Source organism: Notolepis coatsorum, assembly GCF_963971535.1.
Source record: "Notolepis coatsorum genome assembly, chromosome: 17".
Lineage (NCBI taxonomy): Eukaryota > Metazoa > Chordata > Actinopteri > Aulopiformes > Paralepididae > Notolepis > Notolepis coatsorum.
In genome coordinates this window covers 45,985,845-46,007,601 of record NC_140181.1, presented here as the reverse complement: position 1 = coordinate 46,007,601, position 21,757 = coordinate 45,985,845, and the positions used below count along the sequence as shown (strand labels likewise).

Sequence of the window (21,757 nt, the reverse complement as noted above, 5' to 3'; positions counted from 1 at the left end):
TTTGACCCACATTAGATGAATGGTATAACGCTGCCCACGGAATTATAAACGCCCCCTCGGCCATCCGGTCAACATCAGATTACGTGTAGTAACTTCCAGAAGTCCGTCCAGTTGGATTTTTTTATATCGCGCCGATTGCTATCAAACTGTATTTCATCATCAATATAATGCATTTGGAGCTATAAATCAAGCTGCAGAAAACGATAAAAACATACTTATACTTTAGACCATATTTTACTATGAATATGTGAATGAAAAAGTTTAACGTTGCTACACAATGAACAATACATATAGGACTTTGAATGGGCCCTAATAATGGCAATCTAGCAATAGGATTTAAAAGGTTATAGCCCTGCAAAGAAGGGGAACTTATCCATAGACAAATAGAGCTGGCCACAGATCATGAATTTAACCTCCGGCAGCCAAAGTGTAAATATGCAGCGAAATAACGTTATACGATTTAAATTATAAATACAAATATGGTAACGTGGTTGTGGCTTTTACAAATAGTGGTTAGCTTTTTTTAGAGATAAATGGCTATGATCACGGAGCACTAGTGTTGGGTGAAACAGATACTAGCCACAGATTCAGGGTCAGTTATTTTCCCATTGTACGAATTGTTAAGCTTATGGAATGTAAGGGAAATCTGATCCTAGGTCTGTGACTGACTACAGGCAGGAGGCAGGCTACGCTGTGGTGACGTCAGTCAGCAGCACGAAATGGTAGTGTAGTTTCTCAGTGAACGAAAACATTAACCTTGTTATTTTGCTACCTTTACGATTAATTGCAAATATTTTCATGTTGAGCTATAGATTGTGGATAAATACGCACAGAAAGGTACACCATGCCAACGTTAATGCTTTATTTATCTAAAACGAGCCAATTTAGAAATGGTCAATGGGGCATTGCATTCCACAGAGGGTGGAACAGGAAAAAACGAAAAGGTTGTGACTGAATAAAACAAATGACTGAGTGTGTTGAGAATGTGTTGTGTGTTGAGAATGTGTTGTGTGTTGAGAATGTATTGTGTGTTGAGAATGTGTTGTGTGTTGAGAGTGTGTTGTGTGTTGAGAGTGTGTTGTGTGTTGAGAGTGTGTTGTGTGTTGAGAATGTGTTGTGTGTTGAGAATGTATTATGTGTTGAGAATGTGTTGTGTGTTGAGAATGTGTTGTGTGTTGAGAATGTATTGTGTGTTGAGAATGTGTTGTGTGTTGAGAGTGTGTTGTGTGTTGAGAATGTGTTGTGTGTTGAGAATGTGTTGTGTGTTGAGAATGTATTGTGTGTTGAGAATGTGTTGAGATTAGAATGTATTGTGTGATGGGAATGTATTGTGTGTTTAGAATGTGTGTGAACTTGTGTGTTGAGAATGTGTGTTGTGAATGTGTTGTGTTGAGAATGTGTTTTGTGTTGAGAATGTGTTGTGTGTTGAGAATGTGTAGTGAATGTGTAGTGTGACGAGAATGTGAGAATGTGTTGTGTGTTGAATGTGTTGTGTGTTGAGAATGTGTGTTGAATGTGTTGAGAATGTGTAGTGAATAGGCGGCTACGTGGTGCAGTGGGCAAGGCGTTCACGTTGGGTTCGCTTGTTCGAGCCCAGCGCTCCACATTGCTTTCAGTTTTGCTGGTCGTCCATACTAATACACATTGGCAGTATTAGGGGGTGGGAAACTGATGGGTGGGAATCGGGCGTTGTGGACAGCGACTCCTACAGGTCCGTTTGTGCGCCTGCGCAGTAGAATCAGGAAGCGATGGGGGTGGCGCCCCTCCAAAGCGCAGACCCCTGACGCTGAAAGATCGCGCCGCGCAGGTGAAAAGATGCGACTGCTGTTACCTCGAGTATCGGAGGGGACTCGTGCTATGTATGACTTAGTCCACATTGCAGCCGGCTTGTGGGAGGCAAGAAACAGCGTTCGAGACAGGGGAGGGTTGAATTGGACAATACGAAAATTGGGATGGGAGAAAAATAGAAAAATGGGAGAAAAAGTGGATAAAAAAAAGAAATGTGTAGTGAATGTGTTGTGTGTTGGGAACAGTGTTGTAGTACTCGAGTCCTGCACAGATTTTCAGGACTCGTGACTCGACTTGAGCACTGATGACTCAGACTTGGACTTGAGCATTGACTGCATTCGGACTCAGAAGGTGCCGGCAAGGACTCGGACTTGTTAATTGATAAATAGTTATTATTATTATTATTATATTTCTTTTGTAATAGGTCCTAATCATTTGGCATAAGATATTGATGGCTATATTAATACCATAACATTATTTAATGTTGTGCAAGGGCAGACACGTGTTCCACCTAGGGCTGACCTTCGAATTTTTTTGGCATTCGAAGCTTCGCGGCCGAGATTCGATTTTAATTCGAGAAAAGAAAAATATTAAGGTTAAAAAACAAGACCACCATTTTTAGTTTTGAAGAAATCAAAACATTCCTTGAGAGCAACTATCTATAGTTCCTCAGTTCTGTATTGTGTCTATCAGTGCTTTTTTGTATCTATTTTTGAACTGTGCAACGTTACAGTTTCTATTTTTCTCCCATCCCCCAATTTTTGTCGTTATGCCAATTCCCTTCCTGGTCGTTGTGTGCATTGCCCCACTGTCGGTCTGGGGAGGGTGTAGACCAGTGGTTCCCTTAGTGTGGAGCAGAGGTACTGCAGGTGGGGCGTGAAAAATAAATGAAGAATAATATTAATTTAGCACAAACTGATAAACGCCAATGTCAACAAAAATGTACTGACTGTCATGGGTTATTGTTTATACGGAGCACATTCAGAAGCCTAAATATGTTTTGCCACAAAAGGTGTTATTGTAAGTTTGTGTTTCAGGGCAGGCTAGCTAGCTATTGTCCAATTGAATGAGTGAATGAATGGGAATCGAAGAGAGAGTGAGACGTAACGTTATGCTAGTCTGCATGAGAGGAATTTGTGAGGAATCGAACAAAAATGGAGACGTTTCTGGTAACAGCTAAAAGATAAGCAGCGGAGCCCACAAGTACTTCAGCTACACAATCTGAACTCATTGGACAGAGAGCTGTGGGCATACGGCTGCCTTTTGCAACATCCTACCTGTGTGAGGTCGGCTTTTCTGCAGTGGCCTCCATCAAATCAAAATACAGATCGAAGTTGAACATTGAGAATGAACTGAGAGTCTCAAAACAACTACCCCGCTTTGAGAAGATTTGCAAGGGAAAGCAAGCACACACAAGTCACTACATGTGGAGTCACCAGCTGCTTCTTTTCACCTGACAGCGAGGAGTTTCACTGGGAGAACGTAACGCGTGCAGAGGTTCACGCTATTTCCCCCAGATCCGCTCCCTGCTGAACAGGTGCCCTGACCGACCAGTAGGAATTGCTGTTTGCAACGACCAGGACTCCCCCACCGGCTTCCCACCCGCTAACACTGAACACTGCCAATATTGTGTTCGTAGGGACGACTGACCAAGCTGGAGGTACCGCTGACAGCTGGATTCGATCCCAGAACTGTGCTACGTTATTGCTCTGGTTCGCAAAAGGCTACCCCACAAACTGACATGCACATGCTTTTAAGAACGGTGCGGACAGCTGGATATTTTAAATTAAGTTTCCCCCTTAAATATAAGACAGTGTTTTATTTCTGAAAACTACACCAGAAGAAGTGGGGTTGTCTTATATTGGCTGGTTGTCATGGTGATGATGGGGGGTGACTCGATACGGGGGGTGACTAGAGAAGTGGGGGGGGGTGACTCTAGAGACGGGGGGTGACTAGAGAAGTGGGGGGGGTGACTAGAGACGGGGGGTGACTAGAGAAGAAGGGGGTGACTAGAGAGGGGAGTGACTAGAGGGGGGTGACTAGAGAGGGGGGGTGACTAGAGAAGAAGGGGGTGACTAGAGAGGGGGGGTGACTAGAGGGGGGTGACTAGAGAGGGGGGGTGACTAGAGAATAAGGGGGTGACTAGAGAAGTGGGGGGGTGACTAGAGAGGGGGGGTGACTAGAGAAGTGGGGGTGACTAGAGAGGGGGGTGACTAGAGAGGGGGGTGACTAGAGAGGGGGGTGACTAGAGAAGTGGGGGGTGACTAGAGAAGTGGGGGTGTAAAAAAAAAAAAAAAAAAGAGAAAAAAAAAATCTAACCCTAACTAACCGTACTGTAGCACTCAACACTTTGATGAACATTGTTGCTCAGCTGATAGAGTTGTGCCCTTCCTGATGGCTTGTCGTACAGAACTTGTAAGTCGCTTTGGATAAAAGCGTCAGCTAAATGACTAAATGTAAATGTAGAGAGGGGGGTGACTCTAGAGAAGTGGGGGGTGACTCTAGAGAGGGGGGTGACTAGAGAGGGGGGTGACTAGAGAAGTGGGGGGTGACTAGAGAGGGGGGTGCCTCTAGAGAAGTGGGGGGTGACTCGAGAGAGGGGGGTGACTAGAGAGGGGTGTGACTCTAGAGAAGTGGGGAGTGACTAGAGAGGGGGGTGCCTCTAGAGAAGTGGGGGGTGACTCTAGAGACCGGGGGTGACTCTAGAGAGGGGGGTGACTAGAGAGGGGTGTGACTCTAGAGAAGTGGGGAGTGACTAGAGAGGGGGGTGCCTCTAGAGAAGTGGGGGGTGACTCTAGAGACGGGGGGTGACTAGAGAGGGGGGTGACTCTAGAGACGGGGGGTGACTCTAGAGAGGGGGGTGACTCTAGAGAAGTGGGGGGTGACTCTAGAGACGGGGGGGTGACTAGAGAGGGGGCAGCGTTGCCTAATGGTTAGAGAAGCGGGTTTGTGACCGGAAGGTCGCCGGTTCGATCCCCGGGACCGGCAGGAAAAACCTGCCGCTGAAGTGCCCTTGAGCAAGGCACTTAACCCTCAACTGCTCCAGTGGAGTTGCTCAGGCCAATAGTGTCAGACTGTGGTTGTACTGGGCAGCTCCCAGGTGTGAATGGAACTGTGTGAATGTGAAGCAGGGCGTAGCTGAAAAAGAGCATCTGTGCTCAGCGAACCTACCCTGGGTAAATAAAGGTTAAACAAAAACAAAGAGGGGGGTGAGGCGGTAAATAAAGTTTGCTTTTGGAGACATTTAGCACATTTCCCGGTAAGCTAATATGACATGTTTGGTATCAATGCAAGATTCATACGATTGATAGATGAGAATTAGGCTGTAGAGTCACAGAGGAAGGCTGTGCTTCTCTTTTAAATCATTCTGCAGGCTGTAGTCACAGAGGAAGGCTGTGCTTCTCTTTTAAATCATTCTGCAGGCTGGCAGGCTGTAAAGTCACAGAGGAAGGCTGTGCTTCTCTGGCCTCAGCTCTGGGCTCCAACCCCTCCCACCTGAGAGAGCTGGACCTGAGCTTCAATCACCCAGGAGACTTGGGAACAAAGCTGCTCTCCGATAGACTGAAGGACCCGAATTGTACACTGGAGAAACTCAAGTTAGTGCAGTGCACATACTGTTATGCATGGGGAATTATTACTTTGAGCAATATTATTAATCTAGTTACTTTCATAGCCACGCTGAAGGTCCCTGGTTCAACATCTGTTCTTCTCTCTCCACAGTTTGGACCATGATGAGGAGCAGCTGCTGAAGAAATGTAAGGATTTGACATGTTTGATCATTTTACTCATCAACATTTTTTATTGTTTTGACAGAACAATGGTGGACCGTATAAAGAGCAGCTACACACATGATCATTTTGGTGGCATGTTGCTGCGCTAGTGCTTGATAATAGGCTTGTTTGAGATGACTGATTGCTCACCGCGAAAATAGCAACACGTTCTCATCAGAAAACGTAAATAAAGTACTAATTTACCACAGGAAAAAAGGTACATGTACATTATGTTATAACCACAAGTAATAAAATAAGTATCGGCGAAAGTCCATAACAAACAACTCGACCAGGAGTCGAACAAACAATGATTATGATCACGGGCGAGTTCTCTCACCACTAGACACCCACGCTGATACAAACACAGCAATACTATGATGAAGATTCATTTGAACCTTTAACGGTTATGCTTAAGATAGAAAATTAGTGTAAAGGTTATGGTTAATTTAAGTTAATAGTGTGGTTATGTTTTTGAATTTTTTATTTTATTCGATTTTATTAGGAAAAAGTATCATACAGGGCTCGAAATTAACTTTTTTACTTGGTAGCACTGGTGCTCCCAACTTCAAAAGGTTTGGAGCACCAGCTAAAATTTAGGAGCACCAGCAAAGATTTAGGACCACCCACCAAAATGTAAGGAGCACCAACAATATAAAATTATATGTAATCAGGGCCTGGAATTAACTTTTTGACTCACCGGCCAGTGGTAGATGGGGAAAATCTACCCGCCAAGTATATTTCTTACCGGCCCAAGAAAAAACACATTTTTGTGTCACATATATATATCAAATGTAAAGACTAACTCAAAAGATAACACACATATACTGTACATATGACACATATAACGATAAATAATAATAATAATAATAATATTAATAATAATAATAATAATAATAATAATGCAGGACCTCTTTAGGGGTCTTTATTCGGCATGCAACGAACTGGACATGCAATGGGAGCGGCACACACACACTGGGATACACACACACACACACACACATGCATTGTCTTTTTCTCAGTCGCCGATGCGATTGAGTCTCTGCACTTGACCCATCCCGTCTATGTGTACATGTAAGTAAGTACCGATAACTTAATATAACGTTCAGAAACAGCAGCAGTCTTTCAAGTGTATTTAAAGGTATGTGCTTGTTTGTCAGGTATATGTACAGAGATCAGTACAGTACAGGTAGTGCAGGAATACTTGCATGATTGACGGCCTTTATGGTGGTTGTATTCCATTGGATGTCCTTTTCTGTACAGTTGCACATTGCTGTACTCCACCCAGTAGGTATGGGAGTTTTCCGTTATTTGTCATGTTTTCAAACTCTCTTTGGGTGTTTGCAATTCATGGGAAGTATCTAATATCTTGGTACAGTGGGCAGGTTGTTAGAAAGTGTAGCTCTGACATGGCTGTTAGCCTATAGCCACAGAGGTTCTTGAGGAGAGGCGCCGATTTAATCCGGGATACAGAGATGGAGCCAATGTGACAATGGCTCTGTTCATGGTCACGAATGGATTCCAGCTTCATTGATTTACTACCGATGACAAACGTGTTGTTTCTGTTTTTCCTTTTGACATACTTGCGGCACACAGAACAACTCATCACTACAGCCCAGCGTCATACTGTAGCCAGTCTCTTGAAACACCGCTATCTCCAAACTACCACTCCTCTCGAAACTTTCTTTTGTTAGGTGGTCTCGCTCTCGCTGCCGCGGTGGGTTTTATTTTTAGCGGTCGGCTTACTCCTTCCATAGTTCCACATATTTGTAACCCATTTAACGTTATAGCAGCCAACGCTAGCTCCCTACAGTGCAAGCAGGCGCCACGGGCAGTCAGGACAGAAGAGTAGCGGATGTGACGTCGGTAAACAAGCCACAAATTAGGCCTGTCGTAAGACCAAAACACACCACAGTTTTAATTATTTTACATTACTATTTTGTTACCCGCCACATGGCGGACAGCAGTGGTGCGTTATTGAAATCAACTGGGAGTGCACGCACCTAATGGCGCCACGTGCACGCGCGCTCCTGGCGCGTGCGCGCGATCCCGCGAATGCGCATTTAATGTCCCCTCGCTTGAGCACAGACTACAGACAGTGCCTAATTGCCTCTACGAATGGAATGTAACACATGTCATTCACAACAAGTTAGGTGTGAATGTATCTGAGAACGTATTTAACACACCTGACGACCGGCGCTATTGATATGCAAATAGCGAGTACTTATCTGGGCTTGCACGTAGTGCACCCCCGTCCCATGAAGAACGCATGCCTGGCGGACAGACCACGAAAGGGAGTGATTGAAGGCTAATCTTAACTAATCTAAAATCAGCATTAAAGGTAAATTAAGAATGCAACCTAACTGCACCCCCCCCCCCCCAGTGACAAACATGGCACTCTGCAACCTAAATAATAATGTAATAAAAACGTGGGTTATATGATCATTAGCAGGGAAAACTGATGTTTGTCAAAATGCCCTTCAATAACCAACTGCACAGCCGGGGTACAAAAGAGTAACAACTGTATTAGATAAAAGCACCAATGATGATCAGATCATAGTTACAGGGGACACGGGGTTAATAATCAGGCACCGTAAAGTGCTTCTGTTATATAAGTAACTGATCACAGTCGATATACAACAATATGGAACACACAATAGTGGATACAATGTAAAATGGGTTAGGGTCATTACAGGGTTAATGCCCAATCGCCTCTACGAGCGGAACGTAACACATTTCATTCACCAGTTTCGCAGAATGTATCTGAGAAGAAGGTATTTGACCACGTGACGACCGGCCGCGTTGTTATGCAAAGTGGTGCGCGTGCAGCGCGTTCCTGTGTGCACGCGCGCGCGCACCAATAATGACCCGCGTGGGTCCCTCCCTGCTGCTCCTCCTGACGTCATCACCCGCGCTCACTCGCGTCACAATAACAACACAAATATAATAATGCGCACATGTTGTGTGTGTGACTGACTGTTACAACTTCTGATTAGTCATCATCACTTTTATTTGTTATTTCTTGTTTAGATGACCGTCGACTCACAATGGATCCCAACACAGTAAGTAAGTATATCTTACTGTCCGAGGGGAACAGAAGAGCGAGGTTTACAAATGTGCGGCAGCCATATCCTGATCACCCGGAGAGATTTGACTACAGTAATCGTGAAGTGCTGTGTGGAGAGAGTCTGACTGGACGCTGCTACTGGGAGCTAGAGGTCGGGAGAGATGTTACTGTAGGAGTGGCGTACGGGAGCATCGACAGGAAAGAAAGGCGAGGCCCGAGCGCCAGAAGAAACAGCGACAAGCTCTGGTTCTGTGAGATTCATCCTGAAGAGGATGGTTCTCGCTTTACTTTCAATCACAACCGTGGAGCAGACCGCGTGTTTGTCCCGGGTCCCCCCCTCACCCCCCTCTACAGACTCGGAGTGTATCTGGACTGGCCCGCTGGCATCCTGGCATTCTACCAGGTCTCCGCTGATGACGACACACTGACCCACCTTCACACCTACTACACCACGTTCACTGAACCCCTCTACCCGTGGTTTCACATCATCCTTGGAGAGGTGGGGTTGACCTTGTGCAGAGCATACCAGAGTAATGACGTGAGTATTTCTGTTGGCATCTTCCTGACCTGCATATACACTGTATATCATTGTCAAATTAAGTGTTGATAGCGTGGATTAATTACCATGAAGAGATGCTATAGCATTGAATGAATGAATGAATGAATGAAAACTTTATTTAACAGATTGCAGAATGGGTACAATACAGTATACGGCTCAATACATACAATTGTTAAGGGGATGCAGACCAGAGAAAGGCGTTTGTCTTGTTTACATCAGGGTCCCCCATTTTCAATTCATAGTGTAATAATAATGTGTAATTGTGTAGTGTGTAATTACTGAGAAAGTTGCCATCGTTAATATAGTACGGTACTTTGATTTAAATGTCTCAAGCTATAATCTTCTGTGCAATAATATACATTTCCTTAGTTTTTTTTTTTTTTTTTATTTACATTTAAAAAAAAAAATTATAAACCTTTGGACATTTTCCCCGGAGACAACCGAATGAAACCAATAGATAAGAGGTTGCTGTTACAATGTCATAAAGATAATAAAACTGGGATTGCACTCGCTATTTGCATATCAATAGCGCCGGTCGTCAGGTGTGTTAAATACGACCGGCGCTATTGATATGTAAATAGCGAGTACTTATCTGGGCTTGCACTTAGTGCGCCCCCGTCCCATGAAGAACGCATGCCTGGAGACAACCGAATGAAACCAATAGATAAGAGATTGCTGTTACAATGTCATAAAGATAATAAAACCCCACGTTATCAAAATAGATTTGACTGTGACGTATGGGAATTCTAGTTTGGTCAAACTTTAGCACAGTATTGATGTTGGTATCTTTTAGAAAACAACACGTTCTGTTCCTTTTTTGTATTCCAGTCCTGGACGAGCTTCACACCTGACGTGTCAACTGTCTCTACAAGCACCGTATACAAGTAACCACATTTTAATACAGGCTCTTCTGTTTCCCCTGCCCTTCAAGACGTTAACATTTGAATCTGTACAAATTCTAAATAACAATTTACTTTGAATTGCCATACTTGGTTTGAATGACTTATATGTTATAGAAAGTGGAGTATACACACACAGTAAATTTCGCAGAGTAGATTTTACTCAAACTGAGTACATTTTACTCAAACTGAGTAACATTTTAGTAAGTTTGAGTAGTAGTAGTTGAGTAGTTTGAGTAAAATTTACTCTGCAAAATTTACTCTGTGAAATTTACTGTGCACTAAGCCTAATATCTCCCTTGGTCTGAAGCCTATAAGACTAATCTCCCTTAGGCTGATGCCTAGTAAGACTAATATCTCACTTAGTCTGAAGCCTAGTAAGCCTAAAATCTCACTTAGTCTGAAGCCTAGTAAACCAGACCCACAGCAACTGTATGAAGTGTGATATTTGTATTTGATTTATCAAGATTAAATAAGTAGAGTTTTAGTCACCAAACATGCATGTTGTGAGAGTGTACCTCTCTGCTGTTCCAAGAACTATAGCTATTCAGATAGAGCCCTAATGTTTCATGGCTTTAGAAAGGAACTTAACTTCAATTTGAGCAAAGCTTGGATGTGTTCTCTATTGCACGTGTGCCTATATTGGGACAGAATTATTGGACTGGAGGAACTGAATATATTGCTATCATTATTAAACGTCAGTTTCTGCATCACTGTAGGGAAAACAGACATTAGTATAAATCTGATTCTTTGGTTATAACCTGCATCTGAATCGTTCTGATACAGGTGTTCCTATGGTGTCTCAGGTTCAGGTTATATAAACACACATACTAATAATTATAGAGCCAACGTTATAGTTGTTTGAATCTTTGCCCCAGATTCAGGTTATATAAAAACAGATGGTATAAACAAAGCCAACATCATGTAATCTTTCTAATACAGCAGTTACTATTGTGTGCCCCAGGTCCAGGTTGCCCAGTGCAGGTGTGTTCGAGTGTGGTTCCACAGGGCTGGTGTTTGGAGTGGAGGGGGAGAGGGAGGTGCAGTACGAGACCGTCCAATGGGACGAGAGCCTCCTCCAGTCAGCTGGCATGACTCCTGCAGGTCCTCTGTTCAGGATCCAGTGTCCTCAGGGCTCTGTCTCCCAGCTACAGCTCCCACACTGTTTAACTTCAGCCGGTAAGTCAGTGTTTGTTGATGACATATTGCTAATTATTTGCACATTATTAATCTAATAACCTTATGAAACGGTAGCACTTTGGGCGACATTGTTGACATGACATTATACATAGGAAAACTATATAATGCCCCAAGTCTTCATACAGTACACTCACAATATTTGAATAGATGAGATTCAAAACACAATGTTTATTATATATTAATAACAACAACAGTTTGACACAGTGTTAGGATGCATCTCAAATGGATATTCGGGATCTCAGCTTTCATTGATATTTGGTGATTATTTGAAGAATATAACTGACATTTATTAAATCAATGATTTAATTAATAGATTTTTACCAATGCAAGGAATGCACAGGAATGTGCCTTAAGGCCCTCCCATAGTCGAGCGGACCATACACGGAGCAAACTCCCGCATGCTCAAAGCGGACCGAAAGGGTACTCAAAGCAGACCCACAGCAGAGTCCAAGTGCGAAGCTCCTATTTTCTGACGTGCGGACGTCTGCGGTGCCCACTTGGTGTCACACAAACTGGCGCGAGGTGTAAACTGGTGTAAACTGGCGCGAGACATGTAGGAAATTGGTCCACGGAGATCCGCTCGACTATGAAAGCTCAAAGAGTCCAGTGGACCTCCGCAGAGTCCAGTCCGTGTACAGTCCGCTCGACTATGGGAGCACCTTTAGGGACACTCAGTACACTCAGCACATAGGTCTGCTGTCAAACAATACACTCAGCACATAGGTCTGCTGTCAAACAATACACTCAGTACATAGGCCTGGTGTCAAACAATACACTCAGCACATATCCCTGCTGTCAGACAATACACTCAGCACATAGGCCTGCTGTCAAACAATACACTCAGTACATATCCCTGCTGTCAGACAATACACTCAGCACATATCCCTGCTGTCAGACAATACACTCAGCACATACTATAGGCCTGCTGTCACACAATACACTCAGCACATAGGTCTGCTGTCACACAATACACTCAGCACATAGTTCTGCTGTCACACAATACACTCAGCACATAGTTCTGCTGTCAAACAATACACTCAGCACATAGCCCTGCTGTCAGACAATACACTCAGTACATACTATAGGCCTGCTGTCACACAATACACTCAGCACATAGTTCTGCTGTCACACAATACACTCAGCACATAGGCCTGCTGTCACACAATACACTCAGTACATACTATAGGTCTGCTGTCACACAATACACTCGGTACATACTATAGGCCTGCTGTCACACAATACACTCAGTACATACTATAGGCCTGCTGTCACACAATACACTCAGTACATACTATAGGCCTGCTGTCACACAATACACTCAGTACATACTATAGGTCTGCTGTCACACAATACACTCAGTACATACTATAGGCCTGCTGTCACACAATACACTCAGTACATACTATAGGCCTGCTGTCACACAATACACTCAGTACATACTATAGGTCTGCTGTCACACAATACACTCAGCACATACTATAGGTCTGCTGTCACACAATACACTCAGCACATACTATAGGCCTGCTGTCACACAATACACTCAGTACATACTATAGGCCTGCTGTCACACAATACACTCAGTACATACTATAGGTCTGCTGTCACACAATACACTCAGCACATACTATAGGTCTGCTGTCACACAATACACTCAGCACATACTATAGGTCTGCTGTCACACAATACACTCAGTACATACTATAGGTCTGCTGTCACACAATACACTCAGCACATACTATAGGCCTGCTGTCACACAATACACTCAGTACATACTATAGGTCTGCTGTCACACAATACACTCAGTACATACTATAGGTCTGCTGTCACACAATACACTCAGCACATACTATAGGCCTGCTGTCACACAATACACTCAGCACATAGCCCTGCTGTCACACTATACACTCAGCACAAGGGTCTGTTTGCCCTATCGGTTATATTGTGCGTTACAACAAATATATTATTTGAATCTGAATATATACTATGAGTAAAAGTAAACAGTATACACAAGGTGCAGTATACACAAGGTACCCTAACTGGCATGATATACGTCATACGTTGTAGTCCGTGCAGGTTTTGGTGGTTAAGAGTCAGACATTCCTAGTAATGCATAATACAAAAACAATAGAGAAACAGAGGTATGAAACAACGTACAGCATACGTACAGCATACGTGATCACAGAGGTATGAAGCAACATTTCTGTTGTCCTCCACAGCGCTGTCCTGCGAATCCCTGTCGTTAGCTGTCGTCCACATCACCGATGATGGGTTGATGACCATCTTGGAGCCGCTGAGGATTACCCGGACTCACGTGGTGGTGAACATACCACACCTCTCCCTCTTTGGTTTAACATGGCTCCCCGATTGGATTAGATCAATGAGCAGCCAGATTCTGCTCCTCGTCCGACAACCAGGGCCTAAACACCAAGTACTGGACGTGTTTCTGCTGCCGAGCAACGTGTCACACGAAGACGTAAGTTAGGGTCCAGTTAGGGTACCTTGTGTACAGGGACGTGCACAGGACTTTAGAGGGGCAGGTGCTCAAAGGCTGAAAAGGGCACAACACTTGTGTGTCTCTATTAAGCGAGCGCGCGTAGCGCGCAAGCACGATTTTTAAGGGCCCTTTTCGGGCGGGGGGCCCCCTTTTTATGCTTTTTGGGGGGTTTTGGTGATCAAATATTGAATATTGAACTATAATAATCAGTGCAGGAGCTCACTTATCCTTGAAAGACACTTTTATCACTGACTTAAAAGGCCCATACATCTCCATAAATGTTCAGGGGGGAGGGAATAAGTGCTTACCCTACAGACCCCAAGAAGTGCTGTATATTCTGTATTGTTTAATATAAATGCATTTTTTATTCCAATCCCGATTTGTATTTGAGATTCCCAAATCCCATCGGACTTGACTTCTTTGTGTCCCTCAATGAGTGTAATACCAGCATTCAACAGCGGTTTCTATCATGATCATCATCACCACCCACGCTATGCATAAAATATATAGGTCCGCGGAGAGGCATGCTGAGGAGGCCGTGCAAACTGCAATGGAATATGGGGCATCTCTCTCTCTTTACCTAATATTTTTATTCTATCCTGACATTTTTCAGTTGGAAGGGCAGTCTATATGCGTAACAGTAAAAAAAAATAAAAAATAAAAAATTATTTTTATTTTTTTTCAAAAAGGGCACTTTTTTGATGAGGCTCAAAAAGGCAGGTGCTCAGGCACCCCTTGGCCTCTATGTGTGCACGTGCCTGCTTGTGTATACTGTTTACTCGTACTCTTAGTATACATTCAGATTCTAATTCTGTATTGCCTATTGTAACATATAATATTACCAGGGAGGGAACGGGGTGGGAGTGAGGTAGGAACGGAGAGGGAACGGGGGGAGGGATAGATGGATAGATAGATAGATAGATAGATAGATAGATAGATACTTTATTAATCCCCTTGGGGAAATTCAGGTATCCAGTAGCATCTCAGTCAGTTGACGGACAATAGAGAGCGATAAAAAAGGACAACCAATGCAACAAACAAACAATGAAGGTCGGTGCTGAAATAAAAAGTTCCAATGAATTAAATAAATAAATGGTGAGCTGTCATTCAGGTACGTGATCTATGTCTGGACAATCTACCATTTGATTATGAACAACGATCTAACATCTACCTCTCGGGTGATGTGGGGGATGCGCTATCCTTGCGGAGTGTCGGGGCTGGAGCGGCGGACCTGGCGGCGTCTATATTAATCCCAGCCGAAGAGTGCAAGAGCGCTTCCGCATTCTTCGCCGCGCATGCGCATGAGGTCCTCGCTTAGTTCAGACGCCCCATTCAACACGGTTAATCACAAACTCGAAACTCCGTTAAGCTCCAGAGAGAGAGGCTGAAACCCACAGTTCTTGCCCGACGGATGGGAGCCGAATCGCGGATCCGAGTTTTCTGATGAATAGCCCCAAAACATGGAGGTCGCGAACGGCGCCGGCTTCACTGACCAGAGCTCACAACAGGATACACAACAAGGTGCACTACATATAACCTCATCGCATGCACCTTGTTGTGTATCCTGTTTATTTTTCGTCATTATTATATTCAGAGTTAATTATATTGTTTACACTGTCTTTCTTCTATTATAACCCTGCCCATTCCCAAATCATATTCAGAAAGTATCACAGAGACTTCTATTGACCAAGGAATTAGTTATTATTAGTAAGACACAACATTTCCGTAGTAATTGACCACCAGACTCTTTTTCTTAAGGCATTAACTGGGTTAATTAATATAAATGTTATATTGTAACTGTCTAGTTACACATTGGTTCCGAAACATGTATGTTCCAGGCTGCAATTAAAACTTTGAATCTGAGAGAGCTCTGGTCAGCGAAGCCGGCGCCGTTCGCAACCTCCATGTTTTGGGGCTATTCATCAGAAAACTCGGATCCGCGATTCGGCTCCCATCCGTCAGGCAAGAACTGTGGGTTTTCAGCCTCTCTCTCTGGAGCTTAACGGAGTTTCGAGTTTGTGATTAACCGTGTTGAATGGGGCGTTTGAACTAAGCGAGGACCTCATGCGCATGCGCGGCGAAGAATGCGGAAGCGCTCTTGCACTCTTCGGCTGGGATTAATATAGACGCGACCTGGCGATGGAGTCGGCCGGGCGGCGCGCCTCCGTGGCGGAGAGCCCGAGCGAGGGCGTGCTGTGTCCGGGCTGCGCACCTGCAACGAGCCTCGGCGTGCGGGGAGGAGCTGGCGGCGGGGGAGCTACCCGAACGAGGACTTCGGCGGCCGTGAGCGTCGGTGGAGGCCCACCCACTGATTCCTCGGGGCAGCGGGGTGACAGCGTCCCGGAGAAAGCTCCGAACACCAAGAGTGACTTCGTAAACACCGCATGTAGTCCTAGTAGGCAAGCACCAGATGTGCCAATCAAACAAAATAGCGCGATAAGTCAACAGCGAATCAAAATGAAGAATAGAACTATAAATCCTGCAATCATCAAACGCAGAAAGCAGGACTTCTTTCAAACTGTCAATCAAGCAAAAATACTATGGGATCCAAGTGCAAAACCGAAGGGGTTACTTGGAGGCCACATAAACATTTGCAGCATCATTGGGAAATGTGAACAAATCCAACATCTCATTAAAGACTCGAATTTGGACTATTTGTGTCTGTCAGAGACCTGGCTACATAAAAACACACTGGGGGAAAAAAGTGCCTAGAAATCTGTGTGAATGGCAATATTACACAGGATGGACCTCAAATTGCAACAAGTTTTAATTCCTATTTTGTAGAGTCGGTGCAGACTCTGCAACAGAGCTCCCCTACTAATCTGAGTGTCTCCAGTGGATCAAAATCAGCCTGTCTTTGAGCTGTGTGAAATCACTGTAACAAAAGTGACAACAATTATAAATTCCTTGAAGAACTCCAAAACCAAGGATGTGTATGGTCTAAACACCATGCTACTAAAAACATTTAATGAATGCTTATCTGGACCAATATCAACTATCATAAATAGATCCTATAGTGAAGGCCGTTTTCCCAGGAGCATGGAAGGAAGCTATAATAACCCCCATCTACAGTACAAAGCAGGTAAATCCTCTGAGGTAGCTAACTATAGGCCAATTAGCATTTTACCTGTTATTTCCAAAATAGCAGAGAAACGCATAGCAGAACAACTAACAAGTCACCTTAGCACCAGCTCCGTTGGACTGCACCCCATGCAGTTTGGTTTTAGGGCAAAACACTCAACAGAGACTGCAATCTGCTTCCTCCTGGAGAATATTAAATCTAAGCTTGATAAGGGGGGAGTTGTTGCAGCCGCATTTTTAGATCTAAAGAAAGCCTTCGACACTGTGGATCATGGTGTCCTGCTCACCAAGCTTTCTCGGTACAACTTCTCCCCTAATACCATCACATACATGAAGTCTTATCTTGAAGGTAGAACTCAGAGAGTATCCTCTGCCCTTAGCTGTGGTTTTGGTGTCCCCGAAGGATCTATATTGGGACCGCTGTTGTTTAGTTTATATATTAATGATCTTCCAGCTGTATGCAATAATACGGTAATTTATGTCCATGCAGAAACCAAGCAGCAAGCTGCAAACAAGTTAACAGCGGTAATGACATCGGTCACTGAATGGTTGACTAACTCATGTCTGCATTTAAACACCAAAAAAACTGTTTGCATGTTTTTTACAAAGAGGCTGATGAATACTGTCTCACCTGATGTCTATGTCAGAGGAGAAAGGTTGACAGTTGTATCCGAATATAGATACCTTGGGATAAAAATGGACTCCAATCTTACATTTAAAAAACAAATCAAATCGGTAGTAAACAATGCAAAGTTTCACTTATCAAACTTCCGTCACATCAGAAACTCTCTGTCAACAAAAGCAGCAGCACTGTATTTTAATGCCATTATTATGTCACACTTAACATACTGTCTGACTAGCTGGACACAAGCCTCCTGTACAACACTACGATCTGTACAGGTAGTTTACCATCAGGCTGTGAAAGTTCTGGACAGGAAAACAAACAGCCACCACCATTGTTATAGCATAGCAAACCAGAACCTACTGAGCTGGGACAATCTTGTCAAATTCAAAGATGCCTGCCTTACCTATAAAATCCTACATGGCTTGGCTCCTCCCCCCCTCTGTACTTTCATAAAACAGAAAGCATCTGCTGACAGATATACCAGGTCTGTAGTCAGAGGGGACTGTGTAGTCCCAAACAGGAGGTCTGCTTTTAGTCAGACAGCCTTTTCCGTGAGAGCAGCCCACACCTGGAACAGTCTGCCAACACGGCTCAGGGAGTATCAAAGTTACATTTCATTTAAAACTAACTTAAAATCATGGTTGAGAGATGGTCAAGTGTGCGACCATTTTAACTGAGGGGTTGTATTGTAAATGTATTTTAATGTATTTATTTGTATGTATTTTAGTGTATTGTAACCTATACTGATGCCCAGGTCATGAGAGAGAGGATACTAGGAAATTTATTTTGTGTTTACTGCAGAGCGGAGGGACTGGGAGACCCATGTTACTCACTGGCTGTCAGAATGTAGAGCTATTATTTTAACATGTAGACCAGTTATTTTAACAAACGAGTGGTACACTTGTTTCTGTGAAGTACAAGCGGACACTTGTCTTGCCAACTCATAGATATAGAATAATGTATCTGAATGAATGCAACCTTCTATTTCTGTGTGCTAACTGAATCAAATTGATTAAATATAAAAAAATGTATACTAAACTATCCGCTCCAATTTTTCTGGTTGAAGGTACACGCAAAGCATAAGGATAGCACAAAAATCACGATCTCAGCCAGTTGTGACCTGATCAGAGGCCAAAAATACAGTCTGAAGTGTGATCCAGAGCCGTATAAACTGCAACCTGAGGTCAGCATATCCCACACACACACACACACACAGGCACGCACACACACACACACACACACACACACACACACACACACACACACACACACACACACACACACACACACACACACACACACACACACACACACACACACACACACACACACACACACACACACACACACACACACACACACACACACACACACACACACACACACACACACACACACGCGCACGCACGTCTCCCAGTCCCTCCGCTCTGCAGTAAACAGCCATCACTGATATAGAGTGTCTGGTCAGTAACATGGGTCTCCCAGTCCCTCCGCTCTGCAGTAAACAGCCATCACTGATATAGAGTGTCTGGTCGGTCAGTAACATGGGTCTCTCAGTCCCTCCGCTCTGCAGTAAACAGCCATCACTGATATAGAGTGTCTGGTCAGTAACATGGGTCTCTCAGTCCCTCCGCTCTGCAGTAAACAGCCATCACTGATATAGAGTGTCTGGTCAGTAACATGGGTCTCTCAGTCCCTCCGCTCTGCAGTAAACAGCCATCACTGATATAGAGTGTCTGGTCAGTAACATGGGTCTCTCAGTCCCTCCGCTCTGCAGTAAACAGCCATCACTGATATAGAGTGTCTGGTCAGTAACATGGGTCTCTCAGTCCCTCCGCTCTGCAGTAAACAGCCATCACTGATATAGAGTGTCTGGTCAGTAACATGGGTCTCCCAGTTCCTCCACTCTGCAGTAAACAGTCATCACTGATGCAGAGTGTCTGGTCAGTAACATGGGTCTCCCAGTTCCTCCACTCTGCAGTAAACACAAAATACATTTTCCGGAATCCCGTTCTCACGTTATCCAATCAGGAGAGAGAACCCTAGATATTTTTACATTCAAGAAATCTTGCCAAGCCAAATGTTCTAACTGCACTGGCAGGTAATTTTCAACAAGCACCGCATAGACTCAGACTCAGACACATTGCATGGAATAAACTTGTAATTTAAAGGTTCAGTCCACGTGGTCCTCATTGCCAGCCGGACAGAGTGAGGACTGTGTAGACTCAATCGCAACGGCTGTGTCTATGCGGTCCTCATTCTAAACAATCGAAAATCATTAGTGCACAATTAAAGGAATATGAATTACCGGTATATAAATGTTTTATTGCTTTTGATCTATTACAATTACTTTGTCATCTGTTCTCAGATCGAGCAGTTTCGTCAGAATTATGGACCAAATTACGTTCCGACATTTGAAGTATTGATGGATCCAAACGCAAGGGAGGTTGGATTGACGATAAAGGATCCACGTTATGATGACAATGTTGTTTGGAAACGACTTGTTCCACTGCCAGGTAAATTCACTCCTTGAATGGAATGATCACAGTTATCAGAATTATCAGTTAAGTAATCTTTTGTTAAAATAAGTGTTAAGCAGCTCTACATTCCAACAGCCATCACTGATATATGGAGTGTCTGGTCAGTAACATGGGTCTCTCAGTCCCTCCTCTATGCAGTAAACAGACATCACTGATATATAGAGTGTCTGGTCAGTAACATGGGTCTCCCAGTCCCTCCGCTCTGCAGTAAACAGCCATCACTGATATAGTGTCTGGTCAGTAACATGGGTCTCTCAGTCCCTCCTCTATGCAGTAAACAGACATCACTGATATAGAGTGTCTGGTCAGTAACATGGGTCTCTCAGTCCCTCCTCTGTGCAGTAAACAGACATCACTGGTATAGAGTGTCTGGTCAGTAACATGGGTCTCCCAGTCCCTCCGCTCTGCAGTAAACAGCCATCACTGATATAGAGTGTCTGGTCAGTAACATGGGTCTCCCAGTCCCTCCGCTCTGCAGTAAACAGCCATCACTGATATAGAGTGTCTGGTCAGTAACATGGGTCTCCCAGTCCCTCCACTCTGCAGTAAACAGCCATCACTGATATAGAGTGTCTGGTCAGTAACATGGGTCTCTCAGTCCCTCCGCTCTGCAGTAAACAGCCATCACTGATATACAGTGTCTGGTCAGTAACATGGGTCTCCCAGTCCCTCCGCTCTGCAGTAAACAGCCATCACTGATATAGAGTGTCTGGTCAGTAACATGGGTCTCCCAGTCCCTCCGCTCTGCAGTAAACAGCCATCACTGATATAGAGTGTCTGGTCAGTAACATGGGTCTCCCAGTCCCTCCACTCTGCACTAAACACAAAATACATTTTCTGGAATCTTGTTCTCACTTTATCCAATCAGGAGGGAGAACCCTAGATATTTTTACATTCAATAAATCTTGCCAAGCCAAATTGTCGGACCATCTTTGCAGTGTGGAGCTCTCTTTCCTGATTGGATAAAGTGAGAACGAGATACCAGGAAATGTATGTTCTGTTTGCTGCAGAGCTGAGGGACTGGGAGACCCATGTTACTGACCAGACGCTCTGTATCAGTGATGGTTGTTTACTGCAGAGCTGAGGGACTGGGAGACCCATGTTACTGACCAGACGCTCTGTATCGGTGATGGCTGTCAGAATGTAGAGTGCGAGCAGTGCGGTCGCACAGGGCCTTGCGAGAAAGAAGGGGGGCCTCGCAAAAAAAAAAATAAATAATTTTTTTTTTTAAATAAAAATAAATAGAATGTTAACACTTTAACCGCCGAAAACGCCGGACTCGTCATTCCCCGCCATGCTCATTCCGCCGAGGACGCCTTAACTCGTCTTTGATGTCAATATTTCAAAAATCTGTCATCGAAATCATATTTCCTTTCCGGGGCCCTGAGACACAAGTGTGATCTCCTCTCAACTCTCTAGCGGTTCAAGAGCGCCATCTGGTGGCCGATCGGCAGATTGCCAACCGGATATTAACCTTTGAACCAGTAGTACTCATGCAAATGTGGTCCGGCCACTCTCTATAGCTCCCGCGACTCCATCTTGAAACACTGGATAATAGATCGCTCGCCCTAACTCAATAAACAACGTTATTTGGACGTATATACTATTATACAACCTGGAAATGGATCGGGCATTTCTACATCCCATAATCGAAAACGGTCTACTCCACGCTGATCGTCCAACGGCGCGAGGAACATACGGTAAGATTCAGCGTTATATTCTAACGTGTTCAATATA

General features: G+C 44.1%; 1 protein-coding gene across 1 annotated transcript in view; it reads left to right on the top strand.

Moving 5' to 3' along the window:
- LOC311243900 (uncharacterized protein) overlaps window positions 1-21,757 on the top strand; it is an 89,133-nt gene that overhangs the window by 44,014 nt on the left and 23,362 nt on the right. Inside the window, exons 3-10 of the mRNA XM_084333282.1 lie at window positions 5,211-5,384; window positions 5,509-5,543; window positions 8,586-9,160; window positions 10,010-10,065; window positions 11,045-11,259; window positions 13,497-13,753; window positions 18,547-18,663; window positions 19,849-19,996. Of these exons, the coding sequence (XP_084189408.1) occupies window positions 5,211-5,384; window positions 5,509-5,543; window positions 8,586-9,160; window positions 10,010-10,065; window positions 11,045-11,259; window positions 13,497-13,753; window positions 18,547-18,663; window positions 19,849-19,996 (1,577 nt within the window). The remainder of the gene's footprint in view (window positions 1-5,210; window positions 5,385-5,508; window positions 5,544-8,585; window positions 9,161-10,009; window positions 10,066-11,044; window positions 11,260-13,496; window positions 13,754-18,546; window positions 18,664-19,848; window positions 19,997-21,757) is intronic.